Raw genomic sequence first — 11960 nt, 5'->3', positions numbered from 1 at the left:
AGCCAAAACACGGACTTCTTGTTTCAAAATGGGTGGTGATGGCATTCACGTTGCGAAGTCTGTGAGTCCCCGGCTGCATAATAATATTGCATAAACAACATCTTTCATCTCTTCAACACAGAACTAACAAAAAATGCAACTTTCACATTCTATCATTTAGCATCGGAAACACGTATTTAATATCCTAAAGTAATTAAAACAACCAAACAAAGAGTCAGAAACTCATTTATAATTACTATAGATTGCTCAATAGTATTATTACTCAATTCGCGGATGTATGGACCTCCAACGTACGTAATTCTACAAATCAAATAAAGGATATTGAGAAAGGCCATATGCGTTTTTGTCGGACGTCAATTGAATATGTGTAAATGCCGTTTATGACAAATCGTTATTTCCGACAATTTACATTTTTGATTTCGTAGTTTTAAAAACTTTTATTAGGTAGGTTCTCGCCACGGTTATAAGATTATATAATTTAATATAAGATTTATCTGTTTTCTACCCCCTGCCTAGAACGGTAATTTAAAATCGAGAGCATACAAAATTTAAAAACCGCGGTAAGTACCCAAATAAATATAGTAACCCAAATAACCCAAATAATCATAATTAGCATAATTGTTGCATTAGAATAATTGATTTGTTTTAAATACTATAAAAATAATTACATAATTCTCTTCATTAAATTCACGACGTTTGCTTTTTTATTATGTGCGGGATGTATGCTCGGCTTTTCTCCACTCCAATATTTAATTATCAATCATAATGTAAGGCAAATTAGATAGATTTTTTTGTTACAGTAAAAATTCGAAAGTTGAATGTCGTTGCGGAAACCAAAGGTAAATTGCATCAGCAAGGACATCATGTTTATTAAAAAGGAAACACAAACTCGCTTTATCTAGCTAGAGTGCTTTATCTAGCTAGAGTAAAATGACAAGTATTTAAATGACAAGTAAAACTCCAAATAGTGAAATCATGTATTTAGTTACCAAAGACGTGACGTTGATCAGAATTTGTATAATTACAGTCCATCCTTCAAACCAATCCCTTTTAATGTCGGCCAGTTGGATAGCCAGTCGTAAACCAATAAGCCAAACCAAATCATAGGATGGAAAGGTATAGAATAAGTACATGAATACTTATGACAAACGTTTATAAATGACCTTAAATGAAATAGAAAAATCAAAAGACTGTTTTCAAATTCCATTATCATATTTATTAAATTCTTGACTTAATAAATCTCTTGTGTTCCTGTGGTTCAAGCCTTTGGCGAATGGAGATTCAAAATTTGTCGGGAAGAAATAAAAACCGGTGACTCTGAAAAAAACACTTTAGATAATATTAAATTGATAGTTCGTTGCTATTTATTAATCATTGATTTAATTAATGTCAAAAAGGATAAGACCTTGAGCGCCAAGAGTATATAAAAAGCAACATTGAAGTGTGACGAGCAAACGATTGTACTGCCCACAGAAAAGTACTGAGTGCAATCTCTTGACGGTGGTCAAAATTCTTAGGTGGATTGAGAAAAAGCAATCCTGTCTTTAAGGCCAGAAAGCGCAATTACTTCAAGGCACATCTAAGCTAATTTATTTTATATTTATATTTATAGTATCGGCTAGTGCGGACTCGTACCGTACCCATTACTCCTGGTATTTTTGATAAGAATTCGGGGTTCAATTAAAGTGAGACGAATATCTTAGCAATTCGTTTATTCACCGTGCACGTGCCAGGTCTATCGTGTTGCTGAGAGAAGAATTTGGAGAATGACAGAGGACTTGCGGCCCTGATGTAGGTTTAAGGGTTTGTTATCAATTTGCATTACGTTTACCTTCACTCTGCGTATTCCTCTCCCTGTCTCACCAAATTTGATAGAAATCTACTAGTGTGGCTTTAGATGCTCATTGAAATATAAAATTTACGGAGGTTCTTGACAAGACAAGGTCTTTTATAGAGATATTTCGCTGGTATACCTTTCCCCTCCCACGTCTACAGCATAAAAACGAGTCACGTATTATTATTATTTATTTATTTTATTGCCTAGATGCGTGGACGAGCTCACAGCCCACCTGGTGTTAAGTGGTTACTGGAACCCATAGACATCTATAGCGTAAATGCGCCACGCACCTTAAGATATAAGTTCTAAGGTCTCAGTATAGTTACAACGGCTACCCCACCCTTCAAACCGAAACGCATTACTGCTTCACGGCAGAAATAGACGGGGCGATGGTACCTACCCGTGCGGACTCACAAGAGGTCCTAACACCAGTAATTACGCAAATTATAATTTTGCGGGTTTGATTTTTATTGTGGAAGTCAATTGTGAACAATTGTTAAGTACGTATTTCATTAGAAAAATTGGTACCCGCCTGCGGGATTCGAACACCGTTGCATCGCTATATACGAATGCACCGGACGTCCTTTAGGCCACGATGACTTAAAAGTCGTTCGGATAAACCTAATTTTTTTTTGGGTGTTTTTTGGATATACTTTTTTCCTTCGCATTTATTGGAAAGAAAAACAATACTCCCAATATCTATGAACGCAACAATTATATTTGTTTGGCTCTATTCTAAATATGTTTTTTTTTTCCTAGCGTAGACGCTGAAAAGAGCCTCTCTGCTTTTAGCTTTTTTCCAAGTATATGAACAATACTGAAACTTCTCGTCTTTTTATAGATAACAATTTTAGACCAAAAATATTATAAATTGAAGTATTTTCTATCAGTGCGATGCGAAGTTTGTTTTTTTGTGAAAAAACATCGTTACTTATCTAGCTGTCTACAGTCCCAGATTGATGCCAAGTTCACGGACAATTTTGTAACAGCCTTCGGCATAGTTCATTGAACTTTAGTAGAATCGACATAAAACTTTTAGTACGACAACGGTCGGTACGGACGTACGTTATTTATTGTAAATGTAACAATTTTAAGAAAATTGAATTTTAGTTACAAATAAACAAGGAACAGATTTCGGTGTGACTGAAACTGAAGGTTTTTTTTCGCGCTTTTTTTTGTCTGTAATATTTCTAATATTTTTGAATTGTAAGTCGAACGATATACGGATTTTTCTATTTTATTGTACACAAATACATTCCTTAAGTATGTTTACCGATGCTGGTATAAGATATCAGAAATATTTTACGCTTTATTTTCCTTTTATTTTTCGTGACCACCAAATTTGTATAGTATATAAAATGTAGGTGTATTTAACGTATAAAAAACTAAATAAAAATAAAATCTTGTAAATAAGTGTTCTGATTTGACGTTTGGATTAAATGTTTATTACTTTATTAAACTAGGAAACGGTCATGAATTGATTTATTTGTGCATTCAGAAAATAAATTTGTTGGTCATGCGATTTGATGTAAAGCATATTTTATTTTGTGAGCCAGTAGATATAGTTTTTCGATATTCGATATTCCATAGCCAAACTATATTCCATCATGATGTTGTACAAGTGTTGTAGAGACAACATGAGAAACTACAACGCCCTATTGAATTGGCGCGAGACAGAAGCAAATGGAGACAAATTACTGGTGGTAGAACCTCTTATGAATCCGCGTGGGTAGGTACCACCATCCTGCCTGTTTCTGTCGTGAAGCGGTAATGCGTTTCGGTTTGAAGGGTGGGGCAGCCGTTGTAACCGCACTTGAGGCCTTAGAACTTATAGCTCAAGTTGGTGGTGCATTTATGATAAAGATGTCTAAGGGCTCCAGTAACCATTTAACACCAAGTGGGCTGTGAGCTCGTCCACCCACCCAAGCAATAAAAAAAGAAAAAATAAACTATTTTATAACAAAATATTAGATAATAAGCAAGTCAGGAAGCATATTTTACAGTTGAGGAAAATGCTCTCGGTGAAAGTGTGGAAACGCTACGGTACATATGTACATTTAAATCTCTAATAATATGTTTATATATATTTAGTTTTCATTCATAATCGAACTTTTAATGGGGACTTATGTAGATATTCGTTATTGTATTCACTTAGATCATTAAAGAAGTAATATGTATTCTTAACAAACTTTAGCAGGGAAATAATCGTATATATCAATATTCGATAAGATTTAACAACTGAAAGGGGATATGTTTAATTTTCAAATAATGCCTAATTATCTAAAATAGTAAATAATCTAATAATACTAGAATAAGGCCAGAAGATCTTATATGATTTTCTGTAGAGACCTAGTAGGAGTATCTTCAACTAATTTTACTAGTCTCTACTCCTCTTTGTCTTCTCTTTAACTAATTATACCCTATCTCTTCCAGTCTTGGCTACTGGAAGCATTGTTTTCAATATCCTGCGCGGGTTGTTACTTACCACCTTTAACCTTACTTCTGCAGTGACCTTCAAGTTTAACGGGTAGAACATCTTATGTATTTTTTTTTTTTTTTTTTATTGCTTAGCTGTGTGGACGAGCTCACAGCCCACCTGATGTTAAGTGGTTACTGGAGCCCATAGACATCTACAACGTAAATGCGCCACACACCTTGAGATATAGTTCTAAGGTCTCAGTATAGTCACAACGGCTGCCCCACCCTTCAAACCGAAACGCATTACTGCTTCACCGCAGAAATAGGCGGGGCGGTGGTACCTACCCGTGCGGACTCACAAGAGGTCCTACCACCAGTAATTACGCAAATTATAATTTTGCGGGTTTCATTTTTATTACACGATGTTATTCCTTCACCGTGGAAGTCAATCGTGAACATTTGTTGAGTACGTATTTCATTAGAAAAATTGGTACCCGCCTGCGGGATTCGAACACCGGTGCATCGCTTCAACACGAATGCACCGGACGTCTTATCCGTTAGGCCACGACGACCACGATGTATCATTGCAATTAAGATTTTATGTTATGGTGCCTGAGGATTCCGGTGACCGCTTAGCACGAGGTGAGCCATGAGCTCGTCTGAAGATCATAACTAGAAAAACGTTAAAATAAATTTCATACGTACTCCAAAGATACATATTCGCCAAATAATATCTCATCACTCGAATTGATTAGCTCACACCAGCCGATCATGTAAGTAATCCAAGAAAAACATTTCGTTGCGTAAAAGCCAACGTCTGTTATAATAGACTCCGCGTAGTAGATCGGTGCCCTGGCGTGGTCGCAACCGGATTTCGCTGGAAAGGAAATTTTGTATTTTAAGTTTCATCAAGATTGAAATTACGTAAAACTGTTATGCGGACTATTATTATTGATAGTTTTTTTTTATTGCTTAGATGGGTGGACGAGCTCACAGCCCACCTGGTGTTAAGTGGTTACTGGAGCCCGTAGACATCTACAACGTAAATGCGCCACCCACCTTGACACATAAGTTCTAAGGTCTCAGGCATAGTTACAACGGCTGCCCCACCTTTCAAACCGAAACGCATTACTGCTTCACGGCAGAAATAAGCTGGGTGGTGGTACTTACCCGCGCTGACTCTCAAGAGCTCCTACCACCAGTAATCTAAGGTCTCAGGTATAGTTACAACGGCTGCCCCACCCTTCAAACCGAAACGCATTACTGCTTCACGGCAGAAATAAGAAGGGTGGTGGTACCTACCTGCGCGGACTCTCAAGAGGTCCTACCACCAGTATTGTGTATTTTGATAAATCACAGATGAGGCAAATAGATAAATGAGTCATGAACAAGCCTAGCGATGTGATCGGAACACAAATCTGAGGATTTAGATTTATACGTTCAAATGAATTAGATTGAATTGGCGCTATTACCAGTTTTAGGGAGTAATATGTACCTGCACAAGTACTTACGCGCCACGTTTCTGCCGATTTCTGTCACGAAACACTTATGGGTTCGGACTTTTAAGGATGAAAAGTTATTATACAATATTGACCTAATATTTTAAGGTGAACATTATTTAATATGAAAGACAACATCAGCTAGTATGTAATTAATATAAATATGAAGCATATGAAAATAATCTATATTATAAAGTATAGTTTTGTGGATATTTGAGTCTAGTTGTTTACTTTGTTCTTCAGAAGCTTTACAGCCGGGTTGAGTGATACCACCGTTGGCGTAAAAGTCTACATGACCGCTGGCTTCTAATTTTCCTTTTTCTAAAGCATTCGTATGGAGAACGTCTACAAAATCTGCATCAGTCATGTCAACCTTTCTACTGTTGTCAGTTGTAACAAACAGGGGCATAGCAGGATCTAATGCTAAAACAAAAAAATCTTCAAATTAAGATGAGTTGTTAAAACTAAAATATCTTCAATAAAAAACTATCTGGTTCCAATAATTTTATCGATGACACCGAAGCTTGTAACCAAAAAACTAACCAAAAAAAGAACATGAGTTACCGTCAAAAGTAGAAAAAGAGGTCAGATTTGTTTTTGTTTTGTTAGTTATATATTCAACGAACCTAAGTTACGATTTTCTATTTAGACAAAAACAAGTGAATTTAAACTAATAGTAAATTTAAGCGTATACGTAATATATATTGCTAAAAACGCTTGATCCCGAACCACATGAATTCAACGAAAGCCAAAAAAAGATCATTACTGATTTATTTATTACTAGCGACCCGCCCTCGTTTCGCTTCGGAAACATTAAATTTTATTATTGATATTGATGATAATTATTATTGATCCCACGATGCTACTCGCGGTTATTGTCGTACCGCGGGTGATGCCGCAGGGCGAAGCTAGTTTAAAAAAGTAGCCTAAGTTACTCCTTATATCATCAGCTACCTATCAGTGACAGTCTCGTCAATATCAGTCCAGTCGTTTCAGAGATTAGCCGGAACAAGCCGACAGACAGACAAAAATTGAAAAAAATGCTATTTTGGTGTATGTAGCGTATATTATATTCATATGCATGTAGTAAAAAGCGGTTATTTAAACAAACAGACACTCCAATTTTATTTTAGAAATCTGCTATTCCTTCTTTTTTCCAAAAATCTAAAACAAAGTTTCTGACGTACCGGTAATTCTCCATAGTCGTCCACTGATTAGGTAATTTGCAATGTAACCGGCTGTTTGACCACCAAGACTGAATCCGATCACGTGAAATCTTTGCATTTTAAAACCATGTATTTTGATCAGATTATCTATAAGTTGAGCGGTACATTTTCCAACTAGCTCTGTGTTTCTAGCTGATTCCAAATAGCAAGGCTCCAATGCTATGTTATTATAGTCCACACTAATAACATTGTAATCGCAACATTTCATGTAGGCTGAAACAAAAGAAGTATGATAAATAAAAATACTCTATTATTATACATTTAAGTATTCTTTGAAATAAGTTAATGGAGGTTGGAACTGTGTATTGAAGTATATTTTGCTGAGTTTCGACACAGAAATCTAATTAGGTCACATATGTTTTTGAAATTGAAAATTGTCTTCTTTTATCAAAAGTAATTTTTATTGAAATAAAACAAAATCAAACGATATTTGGAAATCCGATATTCAAAGGGAAACATTTAAACTAAAAATAAAAGTTCTGCTGAAAAAGAATGCAGTCTAGATTATTCCTTAATTTGAAATCAAATAAACTTGGAGTACCAGGTCTAATTTCAGTGTTAGGTGAGAAATCTCTATGACCCGTGTACCCGTGGATCAGTATCTTGATCGGAGCGTCAGTAACCCACGGTGCTTCGGTTATAGAATTGTTGTCATCGGCTAATAGTTGATGAGGACTGTGTTCGTTGGCCCTAAAAATATAATTTGATTTCAGTTACAAAACCGTTTGTAATGCTAGACTTAAACTTTGCTATCTTTTTATTTCAAGGAGCAAAGCTACTGCACCATTTATCATTGTTGAAAAATTTATCCCTTACACTTAAAGCCCTTGTCTAAAATATATTTTTATATAGAAATAACGGCTTATTTCAGTTGTTAAATATTTCGTATGACCAATTAGTTTTCATATAAATTGACTGATGGACGCAGGTATAAGGCTGACCATACAAGATTTAAAGTTTTTAGCCACATGTATGAAAGTAATATTAGAGCGAAGTTCACTTCAGCCTCAACGTGCATGTTCATACATAGACCTGCGAATATCATAAGTACATGGTATATGCCTACCTAATAAAGTAAATACCTACGATAGCTGTGTGGGTAACAATGTCCGATAGAAGTAATTTTTGGGCCCATTATTGCCCACATGGGGCAATTATAACAAATATTTACTGTTAAGTGTACTGACAAAATGTTACAGGAATTGCTAGCACTACAGCCACAGCAGATATGAGAATAAGAACGCGTGATTTTAGACAAGACTCAAGCAAACCAAAAGCAAGGATTATACGAAAGGTGTCTGCAATCACATGTTTTTTTTGTCGAAATCTGAAATTTTGGAAACTCGGTTAGGGCAATAATCCGATAGAGTCCGATGTTATACACCAAGACAGCTGGTAGCATTCATTTTCGATTACCTATAGATCTCCATTCGTCACTTAAGATCATAACAACTAATTTAAGGAAATAAAAAAGATTTTAAACTTTCAAATTTTTGTTCGAAATTAATGTCATAGTTTTATTAAAATATGACTATAAAAATCTTCAAACTGCTGATCTGTTGGCATTATAAATAAGCAGAATATTGAACATACTCGCACACACCCAGAATGCGCTTTGCCAAAATAAAAACGAAAATAATAATAATAATAAAATGAAAAATAATCGAATAATATTTAACTTACCGAGTGTACAACCAGAAAGTAATATTTTTATTTGGACATTCCAAAGGTGGCGTAACACAACTTAAGCACGCTGTTATTATACCTGTAAATGTTTATGATTTTAAATACCAATCCATTTTTTAGTATAATAATCAATCTGATAGATTTTCGGTCGACTTAGACTGAGTTAGGGTCTTAATTGAATTATATTTGTTGAACTATATTCCGCATACTAACGTATATTTGACAGGTTATCACAATCCCTTTCGAACTAAAGAAATAAAGAAACTTATCAGACTGTAAAAAATAGAGAAGTAGGTGATCTGGTCTGTTAGAAATTTGAATTTGCGACAGTCTGGCAGACGTGACCGCTCGTGAACACCCGTCACAAAATCAAGGATATCCCGTTGATGATCATTAGTAATACTAAAAACTTTATAATTCTATATATAGTGCTAATTAAAAGTAATCCGTTTTTGTATTTTTCCAATCATGTTTTAATTCATGGCCTTTTCAAAACGAATACACATTAACATAAACATAAGGTTTTATAAATAATGAAAACACTCCTAAATGTGTACAATTTCGAAATTACTTTTATAAGAGTATCATTGTTGTATTTTATTATTTACCCGAGTTATTTCGAAACTGTTACAGATACTAAGTACTGATTCATCATTTTGTTTTGTCTTGTTTTACCTAAATGTTTAGAAACAGTTTAAGAGTTTGTTTTTTAACAATTGTCGGTAACAAACTACAAGAGGAGTACTCTCTCTCTTGCAGTTTTAATCTATGTATTTTACATTGTTATAAACAAGGAGTGAAACAACAAAAATTTGAAACTTATATTTTATACCTTAATTACCGACCTACCTTACACTGCCTAACATTTTAATGTCACGATAAGACCTTACTAATTATAATTCTTGTTTTCTTGTTCCAATAATTGGATAAGAATACAGTCTTTAATAAATGCAAAATATGTTGAGAAAAAAACTTCAAACCGTTTTAAAAATCAGAAAGGTGTTGCTTCAGAAAGAGACCAAAGTTGTCCACATCATAGTATTGGTGTGGGGGTTTTTTTTATTGCCCTTGTAGGCAGACGAATACACGGCCTACCTGATGGTAAGTGGCTACCATCGCCCAATGTCTTCAGCAATGCCAGAGACAGAGCCAAGCCGCTGCCTACCGCTTAATACTCTCCACAAGCCTCGTTTGAAGAAGGACATGTCATAGCGCTCGGAAAACACCGTGGAGGGGAGCTCATTCCATAGCCGGATGGTACGTGGCAAAAAAATACTCTGGAAACGCACTGTGGAGGACCGCAGTGGCTCCAGGTGGTAAAAACGAGATGACGGTATCATCTCGAACAATTCCTCAGAGCACTCCCTATGGAACATACGGTACAAAATACCTCTCTGTAGACCCTCTGCAGACCCAGAGGTTCCAGGTGGAGAAATTAATGTTTTTTAAGTTTTTCTAAAACAATTTAAATGGTAATGTACGATGTCAGAAATAAATACCGTTATGTAACTTTAATCATTATATATTATTAAATTGTTATACTAAATATTAATTCTTAATCTCAGTCTGTGTTTGGTATTTCATTTGACTGCCTGTTCTGTATTCTATTGTTTGACTTGAGTGCTTATATTTTTGTTATATATAGGCAAATGAGCAACTCTGATGCCTCTACCTTAGACAGCGGTATGACAGTTCCCCTGGTATTGTTGATGTCATTGGTTGACTAGCTACTATCAGAGGGGTCATATGCCCTCTTGCCTTTAAAGGCAATAAACAACCATGTTAATAAACGTAGTCAAAGTCTCAATTGTATTGTAGCTGCTCCACCCCTCAAACTAGAGCGCATGATTGCTTCGCGGCAAAAATAACACATATAGACAGAATCGCGGTACTTAAATATTGGGGCTAGCAATATGCTCTAGCATCATTAATGGTGATACACTGGTATAATGTTCAAATAACGCTACTGCCCATTCTATAGCGAATCTCGAAAACCACGCCTTTACCCACAGAGAGAAATCGGATCGTGCAATTCTAGGCCAAAGCCACACCACCAATAATATTTCAGAGATATATATTATAAATATGACTAGCTGACCCGGCAAACATTTTTTTGCATTATATAAGATTTCTAGGGAATTTCTAGTGTAGAAAAAAAAACTAACTTATTTTAAGTGTGTAAGGATGTGGTAAATGAGTGAAAGAGCTATGTAGTGCTGTGAACGATGAGGGAATATATAATAAAAATAACAAAACCTCATTCAACCACATAATACCTCATTATAACAAAAAAAAAAGTCCAAATAAAAAAAAATATGTTAGGGGTGGACAACCATAATCACTTAGGGTATGAAAAATAGATAGTAGCCGATTCTCAGGCTTACTGAATATGCATAAAAAATTTCATGAGAATCGGTCTAGCGGTTTCGGAGGAGTATGGGAACGAACATTGTGACACGAGAATTTTATATATTAGATTAACTCAAACCCGTTGAGAAAAATGAGGTGTATTTGTATAATTTTAAAATACTTTTGCATCCGCGAGAACACGGTTACGTCTGTTATTTTAGAAAAGAAATTCCGAGATATTTTGATCTGTTATAATGGAAATATTGATTTTTATTAGCATATCTTTAAACCCTATATGAAATCGGTGTGTAAAAACATATTTTATTTTAAAACAAGATTGATTTCGTTTTAAATTACCGTAAAAATGTAGAGTGCATTTAGAAACATATATTGAATAAGTCGAAAGATAAATTTGGATAAATTTTTAAAACATAACACCGAGCACACTTCAAAAATCATTTATCAGTACATACTCACAGCTGTAATACATTATTTGGTAATTTATTAAAATAAAATCAATAGCCAAATGCAGACTTACAGAGAAAAAATCCATGGGAGTATAACAGACGTCGTAACATTGTAGATGAATATTTATAGTGACTGAAAAAAATTCAAACCCACTATAGCTATCACAGCTATTTACACGATACTTCCGTCTCCGCGCTGCTCCTAAGTCTGTCAACGTCCGTACATTGAAATCAACTGTTTCCAAACATAGAGAAGAATAGAAAATTCAGCGTTTCTTAATATCTATCAGCAACGTACCTAGCTATTACTTTGTTTTGTTCCAGCTTATTCACTTAAGTGAAAAATAACGCTACGTAACATTCGAATTAATGATATATAAGCACTTCACTTAAAAAGATAACCTTAACTGCGTAATGGTACGCAAATTTAACACTGAAGTAATAGAATGGATGATACAGTTATAATGCCATCACGATT

The 11960-nt window shown here is 34.9% G+C and overlaps 1 protein-coding gene across 1 annotated transcript; it reads right to left on the bottom strand.

The window, feature by feature from the left end:
• Positions 1–1196: 1196 nt before the first annotated feature.
• On the bottom strand, positions 1197–11940 carry LOC114247964 (pancreatic lipase-related protein 3). Its single transcript, XM_028181061.2, has 7 exons — positions 11554–11940; positions 8664–8745; positions 7522–7670; positions 6942–7193; positions 5986–6177; positions 4961–5132; positions 1197–1317 (listed from the first exon to the last, which is right to left on the bottom strand). Exons 1-7 carry the CDS (start codon positions 11591–11593, stop codon positions 1197–1199), a joined length of 1008 nt encoding a protein of 335 aa, XP_028036862.2. The 5' UTR covers positions 11594–11940.
• Positions 11941–11960: the final 20 nt, after the last annotated feature.

The sequence above is a fragment of the Bombyx mandarina genome, chromosome 12 (genome assembly GCF_030267445.1).
Source record: "Bombyx mandarina strain Sakado chromosome 12, ASM3026744v2".
In the NCBI taxonomy this organism is placed as follows: Eukaryota; Metazoa; Arthropoda; class Insecta; order Lepidoptera; family Bombycidae; genus Bombyx; species Bombyx mandarina.
The sequence above is the reverse complement of the archived record's forward strand: the minus strand, read 5'-3'. Positions and strand labels throughout refer to the sequence as shown.